Genomic DNA, 25,553 nt, shown 5'->3' with positions numbered 1-25,553 from the left:
ATACAACCAAGCGGGAATATAAAGAGAAGCGAATTATTCTCAGTCCGAATTCTGGACACATTAAAAGATTAGGAACAGCATGGGAATATCTTACATGCTCCTTTCACGACACTGTCATCCGTTCAGCTGCCCTTTAAGTCATTTCTGTCTCAGCACTATAGCGTAATCGGATAATCTCGAAGTTTTATTTATTCTCCCTGTCTTCAATTCATAATACAAATTTTTGTTTGGTTTCCTTTATCGCTAGTTCAATGTACAGAATAAATAACATCGGGGATAGGGTACAAACCTGTCCAATTCCCTTCACAACTATTGCTTCCCTTTCATGCCCCCTAGAGTAAGAACTACCATCTCGTTTCTGTACAAGTTGCAAATGTCCTTTTACTCCCTGTATTTTGTCTCCTCTTTCAGAATTTCAAAGAGAGAATTCCAGTCAGCATTGTTAAAATCATTTTCCAAGGCTACAAATTCTATAAAAATAGGTCTGCCTTTCCTTAAACTGTCTTCTAAGATAAGTCAGAGTAATTACTGCCTCGTGTGTTGCTACATTTCGCTGCAATCCAAACTGATCTTTTCCTAGGCCGGATACTACCAGTTTTCCCATAATTCAGTAAAAAATTTGACTTAGTCTTTTGCAGCCGTGAGTTATTAAAGTGATACTTATGTAATTTTCACACTTGTCAGCAACTGCTTTCTTTGGAATTTGAATTATTTACATTCTTCTTAAAGTCTTGGTGGTATTGCGCCTGCCTCATACATCTTGTACGCCGGATGGAAGAGTTTTCTCATGGTTGGCTCTTCAAAGGCTATAAATAGTTCTGAAGGAATGACGTCTACGCCCAAGACCTTGTTTCGACGTAACTCATTTAGTGCTGCGTCGAATTGTTCTCACAGTATATCTCTCATCTTCATCTACGTCCTCTTCAATTTCTGTAATACTGGCTTAAGTTCATCTCCCTTACATAGACCCTCTATAGACTCCTTCCACCTTTCAGCTTTCCCTTCTTTTCTTTGCAGTGATTTTCCACATGAGCACTTGATATTCATACAGTTGTTTGTCCTTTGTCCCATGGTGTCTTTAATTTTCCGCAGGCTGTATCTATCTTTCCCCTAGTGTTGTTGTTGTTGTGGTCTTCAGTCCTGAGACTGGTTTGGTGCAACCCCAGTGATATATGCTCCAAAATCCTTGTCCTCTAGCCATTCCTGCTTAGCCGTTTCGCACTTCCTGTCAGTCTCATTCTTCAGACGTTTGAATTAACTTTCCCCTGCTTCATTTTCTGGATTTTTGTCATTTTCTCCTTTCATCGGTTAAATCGAATATCTCCGTGTTATCCAAGGATTTCTACTTGGCCTTGTCTTTTTATCTATTTTATTCTCTGCTGTCTTCACTATTTCAGGTCTCCAAGGTTCCCATTCGTAATTCCAGCACGCTCGAATAGGTCAGCGATTTCTTTTAATCAGTACAACGAAAAACCAACGAAAGTTGCAAAATTCACTTTTTATTCATTAGGCGAGTAGTTGCTGGCCAGGGCTCATTATAAAATCGTAGTAACATAGTCAAAAATGGTATTTTCGAAAATGCAAAACCGATGTCAGAAATGTGCCTACGAACAGTACAGGGCTTACAGACACGCTGTAACGTTCGTTTGCACATTTTTGACAAGGTTTTTGCGTTTTAGGAAATATCATTTTTGACTATGTTTCGATGATTTGAAAATGGGTCCCGGCTCGAAACTACTTCGACTGTATTCTTTCCACTTTTTCTTGTGAACCGTTGCCTCATGCTCCCTCTGAAACTCTCAACAATCTTCGGTTCTTTCAGATTGAGGTCAATTTCCTTAAGTTCCTTCCTTCTTGCAATGTCTTCAGTTTCAATCTACGTTTCATAACAGATAAATTATGGCGTGGGTCCACTTCTGCCCCTGGAAATCCTTTAAAATTTAAAATCTGGTTCAGAAATCACCTTCTTAGCATTATACAACAATATGAAACCTCCCAGTATCTCCAGGTCTCTTCCAGGAATACAACTTTATTTCACGATTCTTAAAAAGAGTGTTAGCAATGATTAAACTATGCTCTCTGCAACGTTCTACCAGGTGGATTCCTCTCTCATACCTTTCCCCCAAGTCCATATTCAAATATAGTTTTTGCTTCTCTTCCTTCTTCTACTGTCGAATTCCAGTCCCCTATTGCAATTAAATTTTCATCTTCCGTTTCATACGTTGCTGAAATCGACGTAGTATTTACAGTCTGCATCTGTTGACTGAATTGAGCCACTGTAAATTGCATGGAAAAGGCTACGTCCCGCAGTACGAGTTCTTAAGCTTTCTTCCCATTCCGTTCACGTTTGGAGCGCTGGAGAAATGATTGTTAGAGTCCATCTGTGCGTACTATATTTAATGTAAACTTGTCCTTCCGATCCTTATGGGAGCCGTACGATGGTGGTTATTGTGTGTTCCTAGTCACGATTTAAATATGGTCCTTGAACCTTTCTTAGTAGACTTCCTCAGAATAGTTCCCGTCTCTTGAAGAGTCTGCCAGTTAAGTTCTTTCAATGTCTCTGTGACACCCTCCTGTGGGTCAACAAACCTGTTAACATTCGTGCTGCCCTTCTCTGTATATGCTCATGTCACCTCCTCGTCCTATTTGATATGGGTTTCACATACTTGAGCGGTCGTACGGGTGATTTGTAAGCAATCCTTTCTTAGACTGATCCCATTTCCGTAGTATTCTACGAATAAACTGAAGTCTGCTACATGCTTTATGTACGACTGAGCCTATGAGCTCATTCCATTTCATGTCTCGAATACCTGTACACCCAGATATTCAGATGAGTTAACCGATTCCAGCTGTAACACACTAATATTACAGTCATATGAAACTACTTCTCTTCGTTTCGTGAAGTGCACCACTTAAATCAACTTGCCAGTCTCTGCGCAGAGATTTGGAAATTATCAAAGTCTGAATATTTGTGCAGCTTTGTTCAGACTGTAGTTTATTGTAGACAACAGTATCATCTGTAACTCTTAGTTAACTATAATGTTGTCCGCTAGGTCGTTAACATACAGTATGAACTGAAAGGGACCCAACGCATTTCTGTAGGCGAACCCAAAGTTTAGTTTCTTCTTCATCTGCTGATGACTCTCCATCCAAGATAACATACCGCGTCGACCCTGTCAAAAACTCCTCAGTCCAATCACAAATTTTACTTGATAACCCACAGGATCGTCCTTTTGATAATAAGCACATACGTGGTACTTTTTTAAATTCTTTTTCCAAACAGAGAAACAGTGCATCTATATGATAGCCCTGATCCACGCTTTTCAGTATGTCGTGTGAGAAAAGTGTTTGTTTGGATTTCATGTGATCGATCTCTTCGAAATCCTTGATGGTTGGCAGGGAGAAGGTCATTCTGTTCGAGGTACCTCATTATGTTTCAGCTCAAAATATGTGCTAAGAGTTTACAGCAAATGGATGTCAAGGATATTGGATAGTAGTTTTGTGGACTACTTCTGTTACCCTTCTTGTAGACAGGTGTGACCTGCGCTTTCTTCCAACTACTGGACACGGTTTTATGTTCGAGGCATCTACGGTAGATTATACGAGGATGTAACTCGGCCACAAGTTGGGTATCGAATACCATAGGGATTCAATCGGGTGCTTGGGATTAGTTTAGTTTTAAAAATTCCAGCGGTTTCTCAACGCCGGTGACAGTAACATCTAATGCACTTACCTTTTCGATGGTACGAGGGTTAAATTTGGGCAGTAATCCTGGGGTTTCCATTGTACAGGAAAGCCTCTCTGGTTCTGCTTTGCTACTCTGTTTCACTTCCTATCTTGTCTGAGTGACTGGACAGTAACTTTCTTGTCAGTACGAGTTTACATACGGCCGCAATTTCTTTGGATTTAGTGAAAGATCTTTCGGCAGTAATCTCCTTTGGTAGTCGTCTAAGGCTTCACACATTGCTCTCTCGGCAAAAAAATTCGTTTCCTTCCTGTCATTATATATACAACCCAATGCTTTGTCTTAAACCAGTTAAATAGAAGTGCGTTATTGAAGAAAGTTGAAACTAACAATGCACGACACGATGTAAGTTTAAACAGCTCTGAAATTGCAGGTACAGTCAGGTTTGCAAAAGACTGTATTCAACAGGCAAAAACAGACTTTTGAGAGACAGAGGAAGATCAGCGCAAATAAAAGTTACAAACTTCGCAAACTGCCAGAAGCAGTTAACAATTCTCTCACTCACGTTGATACACTAAGCGAAGATCTAATTAACAGATCAAATGACGCATAGTATGTCCAACAGCTCCCTTCTAGCTTTCGCGAGGGGCTGATCGTACTGGAACCAAAGAAATACCCGTCAACAAACATCGAATCCTACAGGCCTATGAGGTTGATGAATACAAACAAGCTCGAACGTAAATGCAGGCTTACGAGACGTAATGAAAAACATGGAAGGAAATTTCCAAACATGCGCGGTTCCTGGTCGCAGTATAATCGACTCACTGACTATCATGACATAACAGCAATTAAGAGTACCGTTAAAAGATACGCTCTGTAAGATCTACAGATTTTTTAAAGCTTTCGATCAGTTCGCTCACAGGTTTCTACAACAAGAAACGCAGAAATTAAGAATCTTGTCAGTGTAATTTGGCAAGGAGCCCAGTTCAAAATCATGATCAATGGCCAGTTAACTGGGCCATTCAACGTGCAACGGTCATTCCGTCATGGTTGCTGTCTATTGACGGACCTCTCTTCAGGGAAACTAACAGCTAGTTGTTCCAGGCTCGATCTTATTAAGAAAGAAAATCGTAAGTTGAGTACTCACAGATGATCTGACCACATATGTGTCAGCTCCAGATCGGATAACGTTCACCCTAAGACATTTACCCTACACTTACTATGAAGCAACAGCGGCCACGATTTACTGCAGCCGTGCGGGATTAGCCGAGCGGTCTCAGGCACTGCAGTCATGGACTGTGCGGCTGGTCCCGGCGGAGGTTCGAGTCCTCCCTCGGGCATGGGTGTGTGTGTTTGTCCTTAGGATAATTTATGTTAAGTAGTGTGTAAGCTTAGGGACTGACGACCTTAGCAGTTGAGTCCCATAAGATTTCACACACATTAACTGCAACAAATCCAAGGTGATGAACTTAGGGAACCGCTTAAAGCCAGAAGAAAAAAATACGAAGTCTATGGCCTTGATCGGGTGTCACACCCACAAAAGGAACAGATTTAAAACGGGCGGTCAATGTTGAACGAAATGAGGTCGAGGATACAACTACAGGCGAAGACTAACGTCAGTACGATCCATGATGTAAAACGATTGGACCAGTTAATCTTATCTAACGTGTATGATACAGTGGTCATTTCGCTTGCACCAACGCCATTGGCCAAAATTCAACTGTGAGCTATTGGGTATTTATGCCGTTACAATTTCCAAAGTATGGCAGAGCACACTAACATTACCGTTTGAACGAGGTGGAATGGGATTAACGGAGAGTGATGCTGAATGCAAAGCATTACTAGTACATAAAGTCCTTAACAGATCAAAATTCAGCTCTGTCAACCTGAGGAAACTACGAATAAAAGCAGTTTAAACTTAAAGCAAAGTACCAACCGTTAGTGTTAGCAAAATAAATTGAAAGCTCACTTGCCTCAGCAGAGCCATAGTGGAGAACAACTACCGGCAGCGAGGAATAAGGTACAGGCGAAAGAAGTAATAGCACCTTGGTAAGAAAAGTCCAGTCCTAACAGAATGGAAGCTCAATACCCTTATATAATTGGCCTGGCATGTGGGAGAATATTCACAACAACCAGATTATACAAGATGTCAAGAAAAACTGTTAGAAAGTCGTGAATGAAACGGTTCTAGTGTTCAGAGCTATATTTTATGGCCAGGTACCGCAAGTCTCTAGAGGAACGGAAGGTTCCAAATGATTGGAGAAGAGCACAGGTAGTTCCAGTTTTCAGGAATGGTCGTCGAGCAGATGCGCAAAACTATAGGCCTATATCTCTTAAATCGATTTGTTGTAGAATCTTAGAACATGTTTCTTGATCGAGTATCATGTCATTTCTGGAAACCCAGAATCTGCTCTGTAGGAATCGACATGGATTCCGGAAACAGCGATCGTGTGAGACCCAACTCGCTTTATTTGTTCATGAGACCCACAAAATATTATATACAGGCTCCCAGGTAGATGCTATTTTTCTTGACTTCCGGAAGGCGTTCGATACAGTTCCGCACTGTCACCTGATAAACAAACTAAGAGCCTACGGAATATCAGACCAGATGTGTGGCTGGATTGAAGAGTTTTTAGCAAACAGAACACAGCATGTTGTTCACAATGGAGAGACGTCTACAGACGTTAAAGTAACCCCTGGCGTGCCACATGGGAGTGCTATGGGACTATTGCTTATCACAATATATATATATAAAAATGACAAGGTAGATAGTGTCGGATGTTCCATGCGGCTTCTCGCGGATGCTGCTGTAGTAGACAGAGAAGTTGAAGCATTAGAAAATTGCAGCGAAATGCAAGATGATCTGCAGCGGATAGGCACTTGGTGTAGGGAGTGGCAACTGACCCGTAACATAGACAAATGTATTGCGAATACATAGAAAGAAGGATCCTTTATTGTTTGATTATATGATAGTGGAACAAACACTGGTAGCAGTTACTTCTGTAAAATATCTGGGAGTAGGCGTGCGGAACGATTTGAAGTGGAATGATCATATAAAATAAATTGTTGGTAAGGCGGGTGCCAGGTTGAGATTCATTAGGAGAGTCCGTAGAAAATGTAGTCCATGAACAAAGGAGGTGGCTTACAAAACACTCGTTCGACCTATACTTGAGTATTGCTCATCAGTGTGGGATCTGTACCAGGTCGGGTTGACGGAGGAGATAGAGAAGATCCAAAGAAGAGCGGCGCGTTTCGTCACAGGGTTATTTGGTAAGCGTCATAGCCGTTACAGAGATGGTTAACAAACTCAAGTGGCAGACTCTGCAAGAGAGGGTCTCTGCATCGTGGTGTAGCTTGCTGTCCAGGTTTCGAGAGGGTGCGTTTCTGGATGAGGTATCGGATGTATTGCTTCCATTACTTATAGCTACCGAGGAGATCACGAATGTAAAAGTAGAGAGATTCGAGCGCGCACGGACGCTTTCCGGCAGTCGTTCTTCCCGCGAACCATACGCGACTGGAACAGGAAAGGGAGGTAATGACAGTGGCACGTAAAGTGCCCTCCGCCACACGCCGTTGGTTGGCTTGCGGAGTATAAATGTAGATGCAGATCTGGCTGCAGCAAGTCATTAATCCCTGTTTTCCCCTGGACAGCAGGTCAGGTATTTCAGTTGTCTTGATTTTTATCATTTCGTCTGGTTTGATGATACTGTTTCCTCTTTCCTGTGTTAGTATTTTCGTCTCTGGATAACTGTTAAACGTAACGTTATCAGCTGCCTATTGGACATTATAATCTGTGTATGACTGTTCAGATCTCTCAACTATTGTTTCATTAAAATTTTCTTTCACAGACTTCCCAGGAAAACCTAACAGAGGTTGACATATCTCAAACCACCAAACTGAAAAACGACTTTGTTGGTTTGGCTGACAAGTCACCTGAGGAAACTCTTCCAGATCTCCGAGATGTGGGATATGCGAGGGCTCACTTTCAACTCAATGAGCCAGCTGTACGGGATTTCATCAGGTGAGCATCTTTCTGAGGCGAAAGGATATTTTTCGTATATTTTTCCATGTTTTGTCTATAGAAAGTGATATAAGAATTCTTTACGTCAAATAAACTTAAATAACTTAACTAGTTTTTTACTCCTGTTACTATTTAACCAGGACACCAATTGACGTCTATCTCCTCTAAATTATTTGTTACACATGTGCCAATACTGCAAAAATTCCTAAAGTAAATGACTTCCAGAAGCACATCCTCCGAAAGGACTTCCGGTAATTACCATGAGCAATTAGAAAAAGAAAACGCGAATGGACCTTTAGGTCTGTTGGGTAGGTAAGGCAAGGGAGCAAAGTGGTCTGTTACAGATTGACTGCAGGAGGCATATATTCTGTCTGAAAGGAAACAGTCTGGTGACTTCCAAAACAATGAACGTCATTCACCTACCAGATCGAAATACGCAGTATGAGGGAGTATAAGTCAAATATATTCGGGCAGTTAACTTCAGAGACATACAATCTGAGCAAGATTATAGGGAATGGGAAAGAGTCCACGTCGCTCAATACCAGTATCCAAAACTTGCTTCAAAAGCAATCACAGATTGCTCAGTGTGTAACGTGCAGTGTGTTTTAGTTACATATTATTCATATGTACACTCAGTTCGTAGCTATGGCATTCTTTTTTGGGGAACAAACGCACAAAATATAAACACAATTTTCAAAAATCCAGGAAAGAGCCAAAAGAATAACCAAAAATACTAGTCAAGCTCAGTATAAAGATCTGTTCAAAACACTGGGGATTTTAGCTGCTCCATGTGAGTACATTTACCAGTCAGTGGTACACATCAAAAATAACATTGGTAATTACTGCACAAACAGCTCTGTCCATGACCATGCAATAAGAGCTAGACTCAACTTACATTTACCAAGGAAAAATAAATAGAAAACTCAGAACAGCATTTTCTACCAAGGAATAAAACTGTCCAATAAATTACCAGAAGAGATTAAATAAATTGCAAAATACACTTATTTAAGGCAGCTATAAATTACCTGTTACTAAATACATTTTAGACATTGAAGGCTTACTTAGATAAAACAGAGTAGGGGTTTGATAAAAAAAGGTACACAAATAAATAGTTATTATTATAAAACATCCAACATTCCATATAATACCTTCACACTATATTTTTTCCTTTTTTTCTATCTAGAAATACTTACACTCAAGCTAAGCATAGCACAATAACACCTCTTCCTGTTTCTGAGCTCAACATCTCACTCATGGGGGGGGGGGGGGGGGGGGGAGATGCTGACTCAGTTTTTAGGATAGAAAATGGGAAGTTGTGAAGTATTGTATACCAGGAGTAAATCTGATGATTGCCTCTAATTAGAAGTCTGTAAATGTATGTGTATACTAATTAGCTGATTTTTAAATTGGCCTAAACTTGTAAATACTTAGACATGTCCTATATCATTGTAAAGAGAGATCTAAGGATGAATAAAACTACTACGACTACTACTACTACTACGACTACTACTACTACTACGACTACTACTACTACGACTACTACTACTACGACTACTACTACTACGACTACTACTACGACTACTACTACGACTACTACTACGACTACTACTACGACTACTACTACGACTACTACTACGACTACTACTACGACTACTACTACGACTACTACTACGACTACTACTACGACTACTACTACGACTACGACTACGACTACTACGACTACGACTACGACTACTACTACGACTACGACTACGACTACTACTACGACTACGACTACGACTACTACGACTACTACTACTACTACTACTACGACTACGACTACGACTACTACTACGACTACGACTACGACTACGACTACGACTACGACTACGACTACGACTACGACTACGACTACGACTACGACTACGACTACGACTACGACTACGACTACGACTACGACTACGACTACGACTACGACTACGACTACGACTACGACTACGACTACGACTACGACTACGACTACGACTACGACTACGACTACGACTACGACTACGACTACGACTACGACTACGACTACGACTACGACTACGACTACGACTACGACTACGACTACGACTACGACTACGACTACGACTACGACTACGACTACGACTACGACTACGACTACGACTACGACTACGACTACGACTACGACTACGACTACGACTACGACTACGACTACGACTACGACTACGACTACGACTACGACTACGACTACGACTACGACTACGACTACGACTACGACTACGACTACGACTACGACTACGACTACGACTACGACTACGACTACGACTACGACTACGACTACGACTACGACTACGACTACGACTACGACTACGACTACGACTACGACTACGACTACGACTACGACTACGACTACGACTACGACTACGACTACGACTACGACTACGACTACGACTACGACTACGACTACGACTACGACTACGACTACGACTACGACTACGACTACGACTACGACTACGACTACGACTACGACTACGACTACGACTACGACTACGACTACGACTACGACTACGACTACGACTACGACTACGACTACGACTACGACTACGACTACGACTACGACTACGACTACGACTACGACTACGACTACGACTACGACTACGACTACGACTACGACTACGACTACGACTACGACTACGACTACGACTACGACTACGACTACGACTACGACTACGACTACGACTACGACTACGACTACGACTACGACTACGACTACGACTACGACTACGACTACGACTACGACTACGACTACGACTACGACTACGACTACGACTACGACTACGACTACGACTACGACTACGACTACGACTACGACTACGACTACGACTACGACTACGACTACGACTACGACTACGACTACGACTACGACTACGACTACGACTACGACTACGACTACGACTACGACTACGACTACGACTACGACTACGACTACGACTACGACTACGACTACGACTACGACTACGACTACGACTACGACTACGACTACGACTACGACTACGACTACGACTACGACTACGACTACGACTACGACTACGACTACGACTACGACTACGACTACGACTACGACTACGACTACGACTACGACTACGACTACGACTACGACTACGACTACGACTACGACTACGACTACGACTACGACTACGACTACGACTACGACTACGACTACGACTACGACTACGACTACGACTACGACTACGACTACGACTACGACTACGACTACGACTACGACTACGACTACGACTACGACTACGACTACGACTACGACTACGACTACGACTACGACTACGACTACGACTACGACTACGACTACGACTACGACTACGACTACGACTACGACTACGACTACGACTACGACTACGACTACGACTACGACTACGACTACGACTACGACTACGACTACGACTACGACTACGACTACGACTACGACTACGACTACGACTACGACTACGACTACGACTACGACTACGACTACGACTACGACTACGACTACGACTACGACTACGACTACGACTACGACTACGACTACGACTACGACTACGACTACGACTGACAATAATAATAATAATAATAAATCCCGTGGAGGCCCGGGAAAAGAATAGGCCTCCGGTATGTTCTGCCAGTCGTAAAAGGCGACGAAAAGAACAAACCACTAATAGGGCTAACCCCTCTTTTAGTGTGATTAGTTGGTTCAGGACAGAACTAATGAAGCCTCGGACAAGCTTGAACCCTATGCCCACCCACAATGGTAACGACACTGCTAGCCAACTGGAAAATGATTTAAATCCAAATAGAGGTGTTCTGCAGGATATGCTTCCTGCAACCACCCTAGAAGGAAAACAAAGACAGAGGATGAGATGGTCAGATGAAGTTAATCGACACCTCATGTTCTGTTATTACCAAGCAACAAACCTAGGAACCAACACAACTGGATACAGATCACAAGTATACACAACATTTATTACCAGATACCCAGAATTAAAATTTTTAACAGAACAACGTCTAGCTGATCAGATCCGTGTAATAATAAAAAATAACAGGATACCCCAGTCAGAATTAGATAACATCAAACAACAAGTACAACAAATACTGGAACAAAATAATGTGCAATCAGAAGAAGAAGAAAATACAGTAATGGACTCAAACATCCCAGAGCAAACAAACAAAGAACAACACGCACCAATTAAACAATCAGAGGAAAACGAAATCTTAAGGCAGCCACCAGAACAAGCACAAATAGAACACAAAGTGACACAGATATTAGATATAGAAGAAAAATTTCAGCTAACATATATAGAATACAAAGACACAAATACAGACATTAGACTATTCTTACATAGACCACCAAATAACCCACAAGTCGAAACAACAATAAAAACTATCAACACAATCATACACAACAAAATAAATGAAAACACAACTATGGAAGAGTTACAACTACTGGTATATATAGGAGCACTCACTACACTAAATATACACACTAGACAGAGATCAGAACCAACCAACACACAGAAGAAACCCACAAAACCAGCATGGCAACACAGGCTACAGATCAAAATAGAAAAACTGAGAAAAGACATCGGACAGCTAACACAATTTATAAGAAATGAAATCTCGGAAAAAAAACGAAAAAGGTTAGGTAAAATCTCACAACAAGAAGCCACAGAGCAATTAGACGAAAAGAAGCAGAAATTACAAGCATTCGCCAAACGACTCAGAAGGTACAAAAAAAGTGAAAATAGAAGGAAACAAAACCAAACATTCAACACAAACCAAAAGAAATTTTACCAGACAATAGATAACACACACATTGAAATAAACAATCCACCAAACATAACAGACATGGAACACTTCTGGAGCAACATATGGTCAAACCCGGTACAACATAACAGGCATGCACGGTGGATACAAGCAGAAACAGACACATACAAGATGATACCACAAATGCCTGAAGTGACAACTTTGCAACATGAAGTCACCCAAGCAATTAATTCTACTCACAATTGGAAAGCCCCTGGAAATGATAAAAATAAAATAGCAAATTTCTGGTTAAAGAAGTTCACCGCAACACATTCACATCTAACTAAATTATTTAACAGTTACATTGCAGACCCATACACATTCCCTGATACACTTACACGTGGAATAACTTATCTGAAACCTAAAGATCAAGCACACACAGCGAACCCAGCTAAATATCGCCCCATAACATGCCTACCAACAATATAAAAAATATTAACTTCAGTCATTAAACAGAAATTAGTGACACATACAACACAGAACAAAATTATAAATGAAGAACAAAAAGGCTGTTGCAAAGGAGCACGAGGATGTAAAGAGCAACTGATAAGATGCAGAGGTGACATATCAAGCTAAAACTAAACAAAGGTCGCTACACTACGAATACATTGATTACCAAAAAGCTTTTGATAGTGTACCCCACTCATGGTTACTACAAATATTGGAAATATTTAAAGTAGATCCTAAATTGATACAGTTCCTAAACATAGTAATGAAAAACTGGAAAACTGCACTTAATATCCAAACAAATTCAAATAATATCACATCACAGCCAATACAGATTAAGCGTGGAATATACCAAGGAGATTCATTAAGTCCTTTCTGGTTCTGCCTTGCTCTGAACCCACTATCCAACATGCTAAATAATACAAATTATGGTTACAATATTACTGGAACATACCCACACAAAATCACACATTTGCTATACATGGATGATCTAAAACTACTGGCAGCAACAAATCAACAACTCAACCAATTACTAAAGATAACAGAAGTATTTAGCAATGATACAAATATGGCTTTTGGAACAGACAAATGTAAGAAAAATAGCATAGTCAAGGGAAAACACACTAAACAAGAAGATTACATATTGTATAACCACAGCGACTGCATAGAAGCGATGGAAAAAACAGATGCCTATAAATATCTAGGATACAGACAAAAAATAGGAATAGATGATAGAAATATTAAGGAAGAGCTAAAAGAAAAATATAGACAAATACTGAAAACAGAATTGACAGCAAGAAACAAGACAAAAGCTATAAATACCTATGCTATACCAATATTGACCTACTCATTTGGAGTAGTGAAATGGAGTAAAACAGACCTAGAAACACTCAATACACTTACACGATCACAATGCCACAAATATAGAATACATCACATACATTCAGCAACAGAAAGATTCACATTAAGCAGAAAGGAAGGAGGAAGGGGATTTATCGACATAAAAAACCTACATTATGGACAGGTAGACAATTTAAGAAAATTTTTTCTAGAACGAGCAGAAACTAGCAAAATACAAGGCACTCACTCATATAAATACATCGGCTACACCACTGCAATTTCATAACCACTTCTACAACCCTTTAGATCACATAACATCAACAGACATGAAGAAAGTAAATTGGAAAAAGAAAACACTACATGGCAAGCACCCGTATCATCTAACACAGCCACACATCGATCAAGACGCATCCAACACATGGCTAAGAAAAGGCAATATATACAGTGAGACAGAAGGATTCATGATTGCAATACAGGATCAAACAATAAACACCAGGTATTACAGCAAGCATCTTATTAAATATCCCAATACCACAACGGATAAATGCAGACTTTGTAAACAACAAATAGAAACAGTAGATCACATCACGAGCGGATGTACAATACTAGCAAATACAGAATACCCCAGAAGACATGACAATGTCGCAAAAATAATACATCAACAGCTTGCCTTACAACATAAACTTTTAAAACAACACATTCCTACATACAAGTATACACCACAAAATGTACTGGAGAATGATGAATACAAATTATACTGGAACAGAACCATTATAACAGATAAAACAACGCCACATAACAAACCTGACATCATACTCACCAATAAAAAGAAGAAATTAACACAACTAATCGAAATATCCATACCCAATACAACAAATATACAAAAGAAAACAGGAGAAAAAATTGAAAAATACCTCCAACTGGCTGAGGAAGTCAAAGACATGTGGCATCAGGATAAAGTTGACATCATACCAATTATACTATCAACTACAGGAGTCATACCACACAATATCCACCAGTACATCAATGCAATACAGCTACATCCAAACATATATATACAGCTACAGAAATCTGTAATTATTGATACATGTTCAATTACCCGAAAGTTCCTAAATGCAATATAACACATACCGTACAGTTAAAAGGAAGTGACGCTTGATCAAGGTCCGCGTCACTCCATTTTTAACCGGACTTAACGTCTGAGAAAGAGAAGACAATAATAATAATAATAATAATAATAATAATAATAATAATAATAATAATAATAATAATAATAATAATAATAATAATAATAATAATAATAATAATAATAATAATAATAATAATAATAATAATAATAATAATAATAATAATAATAGAATACCTCGAATGGTCACAGTTTCCTTGCGCTCTCGTGACACATAACATGTAAGATGTTACATTATGTAAACAAAGATGGTGTCTGGAACTACAAGGTGCAAAAGGGCATACAACAAAAGAGAAACATTATATCGAAGAACAAAGAATATGTACCAAAACACCATTATTGTTTCAGAATAAATTTTAAAGGTTTGTATAGATCTTCGTTCCAGTTGCTGAATACAGGCGTTAGAATAAATATTTAAGGTGATCCGAACCTGTGAAGTTTATATAGCTTAAATTTCATACTCGTTTATGTAATCTGGTGACATGTTGCAAACGTTAAGTACAATATTTATGTTGCCAACAATGGCAAAATTATGCATAAATAACAATATCGGCTGAGATTCAGAGATAGGGATGAAAGGGTGGAGGTGGAGGAAGAGAAAGAAATAATGAAAGAAAGAGAGGGGGGAGAGAGAGAGAGAGAGACACCAATTGTACCACTGAATTCTATTCTTACCCACCTCGGTACTCAAACAAATAAATTACTAATTTGAACCTAAAGTAAAAACCATTTAATTGTAACCTGTGATACAAAGAGCAAATTACTGGACAGAAGCAGTTCAACAGGGTGCAATAAACAATAAAACCTTTTAAAGTATTTCGGAACTAATAAAAAACTCCAAGGAAACAAACCAGCTGCATCTCAATGGGGAGCGAAGCCAGAGAAACAACACTAAGCTGTATGTCAAAACTGGATCTGTGGCAGAAGTGCACAGCAGGCAGCAATGTTCTGAAACGTGCTCACCAAATTCATTTCTTTTTGGTTGACCAGTAGCAGTCCCAAGTGGCAGCCGGTACACCAATCTTCCTTTGACTCCGCCCTGCAACTTGTCAGTTCCTTCACCTGATATACGGCTGCCTACTTCACCTCTGTCAGCTTGCTCTTGCAGGCCACGTCAGCGACGTCGTACCTCCCCCACCCTCCCCCCCTCCCCACCACCCCTTCCCGGCCATGTGCAGCTCTGAAGGGGCCCATGCAGACACAGACAATCCGTTCGAAGTGGAGTCGGCGCCCTTGTTTCCAGCTGGGAACTCTCTTCTTGACCCCCAGGCAGAGAAACCACGAAAGCCTGGTACAGCTGTAAAAGTCTTAGAAATCGCTACACACATCCTTTTGGTCACAGTGCGAGAACCCGTCGCAGGGTAACAGTCAAAGAGCATAACATTGTGTAGTATCGATAAGAGCTGACTTGGCGCAAACTCTTTTCTACTCACAAGTCCGGCCCTCTTATATCACTTCTTAATATCTCTTTCAACAAGAACCCGTCGTCTAAGGCTAGCACTTTTGAATGATAATCAAAACGTCCTGGGTCCTTGACTAGAACTTCACCATCAATGGCGGCTGTATGGTTCTGGCATAAGACGTCATCCTCGTTCTGCCAATGCCGTTGTCAAAAGGGCGGAGGAGTGGTTAAAAGTTCAGGGCACTTCCTTGAGGTGGGAACTGCTCTTGAAACGTGGAAGAATCAACGGTGATCAACGCCATGAGAATGTAGAAGGCAATGGAAACCACTGCATTAAAGACCGGTAATGTTTTTTCACGGGACGTGTGGCCTGTATTGTAAAAGTGTCGTGATGATTTCTCCATTGGCAAAAGATACCGGATTAGTCCCCTGTTCTGATCTCTAGGAGGGGACTGCCAAAGAAGAGGTGACCATGAGAAGAAAATGATATAATCAACGACGGGATTACATTTTACGAGTCAGAGCGTGGAATGTCAAATGTTTGAGCATAGCTGGGAAGCTAGAAAATCTGAAAAGAGAAATGCAAAGGCTCATTCTCATGTGTGGCGGGGGGGTTGGTAAAGTGAAATGGATAGAAGACAAGGATTTGTGTTCGGAGCAACATAGGGCAAAATCAACGGCAGGAGAAAATGGTATAAATGGAGTAGGATTAGTTATGAAAAGTAAATCTGGGCAGACAGTGAGCTGCTGTGAACAGTTCCCTGGACTGTGATTTCATTAATTTCGACCGCGAAGCAACCCCAACAGTGATAGTTCAGTTATACATGGTAACGTCGCACGAAGCAGATGCAGAGATTAAGTATGAGTATATGACGATATTGAACAGTTAATTCAGTGTATAAAGTCACTGGGGTGGGAACTCGGTTGTATGGGAAGAGATGGAAGACAGATTTAAGGCAGAATACGGGCTTGCCTGTAGGAATAGGAGAGCAGAAAGACTAATAGTTCTGCAATAAATTTCAGATGATAAGAGAGTACTTTGTTCAGGAATCTCAAGGAAAGTAAGCTTACTTGAAGAAAAAAAAAAAGACATGGGAAGGTCCCAGGTGGAGTACATCATAGTCGGACAGAGGTTTGGAAATCATTTCATTGTTTGTAAACCTTATCCCGGTGCAGACATGGACTCGACCAAAATTTAGTTATGATGAAGAATAGACAGAAAATTAAGAGAATCGTCTGAAAGAGCCAATGTGGAAGGAAGTGGAATACTGAAGTGCAGAGGAATTACGAGAAGCACTTTAATGACACTAAGGATAAATATACTGCGATAAGGAATACCACTGAAGGTAGCTCAGTTCGACAGGGGTGCACAACTCTAAACAGGGTGATTACGTATGTTGGAAAGACATAGGTACCGGGAAGGATAACAGAGAAAATCAACTGATCGACGAAAGAGGGAAAAATAAAAACGTTCAGAGGAGGACATGAATACAGCAATATAAATCCCTTACAAAACAGTAGAAAGTGAAGGACAACCAGGGATAAATAGCTGCAGGAAAGATGTGATGAAATGGGAAACGAAATAGTCTTCTGGAGCAATGGCTCAGCTTATAGAAAAGTAAAAACATATCCATTTCCATCTCTCCTCCGACGTCTTGATTCCTGTTTCTGTCTGTTATTCTTCAGCAAGGCCTATCAGAGAAACTTAATTTCGCAGGCTTGTAAACTAAATTCCGTCCGAACAGGCTTTGGAAGGCCGAACGGTACTGACCGGCCGCCGAGTCATCCTCAGCCCAAAGGCGTCACTGGATACAGATATGGAGTGGCATGTGGTCAGCACACTCCTCTGCTGCCCGTATGTCAGTTTACGAGACTGGAGCCGCTGCTTCTAAATCAAGTAGCTCCCTGGTTTGCCTCATAAAGGCCGAGTGCACCCCGCTTGCCAACAGCGCTCTGCAGGCCGGATGGTCACCCATCCAAGTGCTAGCTCAGCCCGATAGTGCTTAACTTCAGTGATCAGACGGGAACCAGTGTTACCACTACGGCAAGGCCGTTGGCTCACAGACTTCTAACTTGCTGAAATCTACCTTGATAATCACACGATACTTTAAGCTGTATGCCATAATCGGCACGAGATACCCTTAAATATGGACTGTTTGGCTCTCAAAGGAACTCCATTGTCCCACACAAGGCTCCGCACGCTATGAATCAATTTATAACCCTCGCTTACTCTTCGGCAGCTCCATTTCTTCATATTGTACTTCTGAGTTAACTTTCAGCTTCCACAGATTCAAATTTTCTCTCCATCGAGCGCCAGGTTGCCTTGGGCAGATGCTTATTATAACCATTGCTACAGTTTTGCTCCTACTGTCGGCTGGTAGTATTTAAACTTGGAGTACCACGCATCTAATCTTCCCTGTAGCTGTACATCTGTTCCTCCCCAAATAGGAACATTATTAGTAAAGGCTAAAGCAATGAGATCACCACTTCCTATCTCCTTGATTTCCTTCATGACAAGTGTAACAAAAAGTAATGGGGAACAGGCACGACACTGCTGCACTCCTTTCTCTCTCTCTCTCTCTCTCTCTCTCTCTCTCTCTCTCTCTCTCTCTCTCTCTCTCCCCCCCCCCCCTCTCTCCCCTCCCCCAATCTCTCTCCTGAAGCAAGCAGTCTGATCTGCCATTACCGACTTGTAAACAACTTTTTCCAGCCCTCATATTGTATTTACAGCTTCCTTATTAGGGATCCTGAAACCAGGCCCAATATCTTGCACCTTGGCATACTACCAAAGCTTTTTCCAAAATCAGAAACATTATCATGAGGTCTTTACCTTTTTCCCAATAATTTTTCCAGGAACTGTCTTTGTGCATATACCCAATCTGTTGTTCTCTGATGCTTCTGAATCCATGTTGTAACACTTCAAACTGGTTTTCTAACAATTGTCTGAATCTTTTCTGAGTAAACATTTCCAGTGGCTGAATACAGAGTGGTAACATAATCAGAATACTTTCTCCTACTTCCTCCTTCCTTGAATAGTAATGTAGTACTCCTCTTGTTCCAGTCAGCCGGCACTTTGTTTTCAGAGGAGCGGATTATCGTCGTCCAAAATTTTCACTCAGTAACATTACACTATGGTGAGTCGTTTCAACTTCACATAACTGCTGAATTGACGGACGTTGACATAAGTGATGTGACAACAGAAGACTAATTGAAATCAGTCAGAAGAGAGTAAGAGACGGCATTTTATGCTACAAGGGTACGATTCTGTATGGGGTACGCAACAGAACTGTATCACCATACAGTAACAGTTCACTGCAAGTCGCTATAACAACGAGTTGCAAGCGAGCACAGGAAAAGTGCAAGGTCACTCCTAAGAAGGAGAATCGGTTGACAGTTGCGTATAGGTATAGAACAAACCAGCAGAAAAATGTTGACGCGAACCACAGTGCTTCAACAGTGTGCTTTTAACTCGTACCTTGATATGGGGGTGATCTATAGCCCCTTCAAAAGCCTCCAGCCCTACAGGTAATGGTTCAACGTTAAGTCAGTGGAAGCAACCAAAAACAGAAAAAAGAAAAAACAGAAAACTGGAACTGAATTCTATTAATATAGAGATGAATATCAGATCAAGTGGGCTAGAGTCAAAAGAAATATTTAAAACGTCACAGCGAATTTTAACTTATTGAACACGTTCTTACGGTAACATGCTGTGATACCTTACGACAGGGTAAACAGCAAAATGACACCTTCGTAAAAATGTTGATACTGGAGCACAAAAAGGTGAAAGTGCCCCTGTTTAACACTGACTAAAACATATGGTATAGCTGCCTCATTCAGCATTTCTCAGCACCTTTAAAGTTTTTCCCCAAAATTTTTGCCTCTCATTCTTAAAAGTTCAACTAATTGTAACTCCCTCACATCCACTAGTCCAGCGCTGTAAGCTGCTCATACCCATCCATTCCCACGCACACATTCTCACTCGCTCATTCAGCACAATTCATCCTCATTATCTCCTTGCGTCTCTCTGTCACTATTTCCTTCCTTCCACAGTCTCCTTCGTTTTGTCCTACTACTACTACTACTACTACTACCTCCCTACTGTCTCATTCATTTATTCACTCCCACTACTGTTCTCTCTTTTACCACCATCCCTATCTTCCCCATACTCTTTTTCTCATTATCACATGCTTTCACCAACTTCCACTTCCTCCTTCTCTTCATTCCTGTTCAACTGGTAATGTCTCCGTCACTCTATCCACAGCACTGTCCTATCTCTGTCAACTATCGTTCACTACCACTGCATCCAACTCCTTCTCTCCCACTACCATCGTATCTTTCGTTCTTTCTACATCACAACCACTGTCTACTATCTTCCAGAACTTATAATTTTTCTCTTTCTTTCCCACCGCCACTCTATCCTTCTCTCTCAGAATAAAAAAAACGCGAATATGTTCGCATGCTAAAACTTTTAAAGGTGCTGAGGAAGGTAGAATGAGGCAGCTGGTACCCCACTGTTCACTCTGTCTTCTAGACAGGGGGGTATTCACTTTTGTTTGTGCACTGACGGGAGATATTTTCTGCTGGTTCACTTCTTTTGCATGCTACAGCAGGACATGTCACTCATGTGAAAAGAACTTTAAGGGCAGAGACAATTCTGATGGTTTAGTTAGGTGGCGTTTCCATGACCCTTCTAAGGGAGACATATTGCTGCACATGTATTCGTGCAACGTCACCTTATAAACTGTTTCCGCCTCACACCGGAATTTATGTGCGTGTTTTACGTGTACAAGAAGTAATTTTGAGCCTCTGTATCTTGGAAACGTATAAAGATATCAAGAACATTTTCAAGCTTATTAGAGATCTGGATCTTAGGAATATATCGTAATAATTTAAGCAATTTTCCGTGCAGAGCCGTCTTGGAATCCGCGGTTTTGGATCTGAGACAATGTTTTCTGGGTGTTTCTTGATAACCGAAAAGGTTTTCCTTTTTAAATCCTTTTTAAATGGGAAGATGTCACTTCTACAGAAATGCCTAGAGAAGATACCGTTAAAGTTTAAACAATTTATTGATTTTAGTTATTTAGATATGCACTGCTGAGGGCTAAAACAATTGGTGAATAAGCATTTCTTTTGTTTTCTCAGGAATCACTTATGAACAAACCAGTGGCTTCATAAGCACCTTAAGGTGCACCGTACATCATATCTAATGCACAAAGAATCAACCGATTGCCTCTATTTGCCCTTCCTGGAGGAAGTGTACAATATTGGAACTTTTATCCAGTACTGTATTAAGATGATGATTCTGTTGGTTATACAAATGGCCCCTAGCCCAAAGGATATCAAGAACAGTTGACTCTATCTACATCTGAATCTACATATACTCCGCAGTCCACCTTACGGCACTTGGTGGAGGGTACCCCGTACCACTACTAGTCATTTCCTTTCTTGCTCCACCTAATAGGACGACGGAAAAAGACAGTCTGTGTATCTCCATATGAGCCCTAATTTCCTGTACCTTACATTCGTGGTCCTTACGAGCAATTTATGTTGGAGGCAACAGTTTCTCTCTCACGAACAGAACTCTTAAGTATGAGCCCCAGAAAAATGCCTTTAAACAAATGTGCGCCGTTTTTGACGTACTTGTAATGCATACTGTCTCTTAAGTACCTAATACATTTTGTTAGTTTCAAGTTCATCATGTGGTATTTACCTGTATCAAGATGGATAATGTTGGAGGTATGTTTCGTCTTTGCAACTAATGGATCCGTTAACTCATATCCTGGTTGCCAGGTTATAGTGTAGGACTGTACTGAACGCCTTCAGCAAATCAGCTAACACTTTATCAATAGTCATTTTTTCGTTTTACGTCGTTCCTTAGTTGCTTCAAAATTCATGGGGGTATATTCCGAATTTGCAAGTAAGTGACAGAATAACGTCTAAATCTCCTTGATGCTGATCATGAATGAAATAGCCCGGCGATTCTTTGTTCAACCGATAATGTTTGTTTTTATATATAATACGTGTATTATAAGCCACTGAAGATAGTTTATAAGTAAAAGAAGCGAAACGCATAGAACAAGAAACAAACTGCCTGTCACTTAGTTGCAAAGACGGAATACACCACCACGAATTTTGAAGCAGCTCAGGATCGACGTAAAACGAAAAAAATGACTATTGACAATGTGTCAGCTGATTTGCGGAAGGCGTTCAGTACAGTTCTACACTGTCACCTGGCAACCAGGACATGAATTAAGAGAATATTGAATTAGATATATGTTTTAATTGGAGACTTTCTGTTCAACATGTCGTTCTTAATGGTGACACATAGAAGTAGCTTTCCTGATACGTCTAATGAGTGATGCACTGTTTACAAGTCATTTAAACGTTTTGATGGATAACATCTAAATCTCCTTGATGCTCATCATGAAGGATATAGCCAACTGAATCTTTGTTCAAGCGATATTGCTCATCTGTCTGAAAAAAATTACAGAAATTCCGTCCACAGGCCCTAGCGTACCAATTTGTACCGACTGGCCGCAGTTTCGTCCTTTGCCGGTGGCGTCACAGGATGCGGTATAGAGGAGCGTGGGTCAGCACGCCGCTCTCCGGCCGTTATCGGTTTTCGTGACCTGGAGCCGCTACAACTTGGTCAAGTAGATCTTCAGCTGTCATCGCGATGGAGGCTGCACCACCTTCCAGTTCTTCCAGTGAGGAAAAGTGCCAGGCAGTAGCGGGAATCTAACCTGGCCCCTCCGCGAGACAGCTAGCCGCTCTGACAACGCGGTATCCATTACCAGGCTGAATTAATCGAAGAGGCAGAGAAGGTCCATAGAATAACCCTGCATTATGTCGTCCGTTACCTTAACAAAACGGAGTGTGTCACAGAAATGCTAGTCAGCTCCAGTCTCAGACACCACAAAATATTGGGGAGGTTGTAACTAAACCGCTCGTCGCAAGCTGCGCTAAGAGCAAAGCGAACTTGTAACTGAAGGGTAAAGTGCGACACACTGTGTCTTTTCGTAGTGCAGTAATTAAAGTTTAACTACGATAAACAGCAACTTGAGCACCTGTGCGCCTATTGCCACGTTCATTGACAGGATTGTACTAAGTGCAGAATATTTACTAGGGACGATCGTAAAGTTACGAAAAGTAATTTTTTTTTTTTTTTTTTTTTTTTTTTTTTTTTTTTTTGCTCCCCTGGTATTGCAGCTGGAATGCTAAAATTTCGCGACAATATGGTTTGAAGTTTGTGATATAGAGGTATTTTGTTTTCATTTACAACTCTAAAAAAAATGGTCAAATGGCTCTGAGCACTATGGGACTTAACATCTGTGGTCATCAGTCCCCTAGAACTTAGAACTACTTAAATCTAACCAACCTAAGGACATCACACACATCCATGCCGGAGGCAGGATTCGAACCTGCGACCGTAGCAGTGCCGCGGTTCCGGACTGAGCGCCTGAACCGCTAGACCACCGCGGCCGGCATTTACAACTCTACCGAGAGAAGCCTGAACTACGAAAAAAGCACGTCATACCTCTTACTGTCGTCAACTTGTGAAGACCAGCGTAGTTGGATATTTGTAGGCCAAAGGGCATAAACCGTGTGAATTAAGGGTACAACACAAATGGAGTTTAGTGGAAGACAGATGGTGCGCATCCTTCCAAGAGGGCCTTGTGAACCTTAGTATTTCGCCACGATATGAGCAGCTCGTAACAGCTGCTACCCCTGGTAAGTGCGTGGTGTGTTACTGGTGGACTTTGCCGAATACGGGACCACTGAGTGCTGCGGCCTACATTGAAACTTTAAGCTGCGTCGCGCCTTTCGTGACAGATGGCACAACATTAATGCGAGGGTGTCAAACTTCTCCATGACAATTCTCGCCACGTGTTGCTTCCCCTGTTCGTGAGATAATCGCCAAATGTGGGTGGGAGGTGTTCAAGCATCAAACATATAGTCCTGATCTTTCACCGTCGGACTTTTGTTCTGAACAGTAGTGCTGCTGACACGATTCTTGCATATGCCGTTATTTCTATATACACTCCTGGAAATTGAAATAAGAACACCGTGAATTCATTGTCCCAGGAAGGGGAAACTTTATTGACACATTCCTGGGGTCAGACACATCACATGATCACACTGATAGAACCACAGGCACATAGACACAGGCAACAGAGCATGCACAATGTCGGCACTAGTACAGTGTATATCCACCTTTCGCAGCAATGCAAGCTGCTATTCTCCCATGGAGACGATCGTAGAGATGCTGGATGTAGTCCTGTGGAACGGCTTGCCATGCCATTTCCACCTTTCAGTTGGACCAGCGTTCGTGCTGGACGTGCAGACCGCGTGAGACGACGCTTCATCCAGTCCCAAACATGCTCAATGGGGGACAGATCCGGAGATCTTGCTGGCCAGGGTAGTTGACTTACACCTTCTAGAGCACGTTGGGTGGCACGGGATACATGCGGACGTGCATTGTCCTGTTGGAACAGCAAGTTCCCTTGCCGGTCTAGGAATGGTAGAACGATGGGTTCGATGACGGTTTGGATGTACCGTGCACTATTCAGTGTCCCCTCGACGATCACCAGTGGTGTACGGCCAGTGTAGGAGATCGCTCCCCACACCATGATGCCGGGTGTTGGCCCTGTGTGCCTCGGTCGTATGCAGTCCTGATTGTGGCGCTCACCTGCACGGCACCAAACACGCATACGACCATCATTGGCACCAAGACAGAAGCGACTCTCATCGCTGAAGACGACACGTCTCCATTCGTCCCTCCATTCACGCCTGTCGCGACACCACTGGAGGCGGGCTGCACGATGTTGGGGCGTGAGCGGAAAACGGCCTAACGGTGTGCGGGACCGTAGCCCAGCTTCATGGAGACGGTTGCGAATGGTCCTCGCCGATACCCCAGGAGCAACAGTGTCCCTAATTTGCTGGGAAGTGGCGGTGCGGTCCCCTACGGCACTGCGTAGGATCCTACGGTCTTGGCGTGCATCCGTGCGTCGCTGCGGTCCGGTCCCAGGTCGGCGGGCACCTGCACCTTCCGCCGACCACTGGCGACAACATCGATGTACTGTGGAGACCTCACGCCCCACGTGTTGAGCAATTCGGCGGTACGTCCACCCGG

At 41.8% G+C, this 25,553-nt stretch overlaps 1 protein-coding gene and 1 pseudogene across 1 annotated transcript in view; one reads left to right on the top strand and one right to left on the bottom strand.

The window, feature by feature from the left end:
• Window positions 1-25,553, top strand: part of LOC124778019 (UDP-glucosyltransferase 2-like) — a 107,746-nt gene that overhangs the window by 24,764 nt on the left and 57,429 nt on the right. Inside the window, exon 3 of the mRNA XM_047253597.1 lies at window positions 7,534-7,706. Within this exon, the coding sequence (XP_047109553.1) occupies window positions 7,534-7,706 (173 nt within the window). The remainder of the gene's footprint in view (window positions 1-7,533; window positions 7,707-25,553) is intronic.
• On the bottom strand, window positions 18,361-18,478 carry LOC124778215 (annotated as a pseudogene).

Source organism: Schistocerca piceifrons, chromosome 2, assembly GCF_021461385.2.
Source record: "Schistocerca piceifrons isolate TAMUIC-IGC-003096 chromosome 2, iqSchPice1.1, whole genome shotgun sequence".
In the NCBI taxonomy this organism is placed as follows: domain Eukaryota; kingdom Metazoa; phylum Arthropoda; class Insecta; order Orthoptera; family Acrididae; genus Schistocerca; species Schistocerca piceifrons.
Note: the sequence above shows the minus strand (reverse complement) of the source record. Positions and strands in the feature narration are given on the sequence as shown.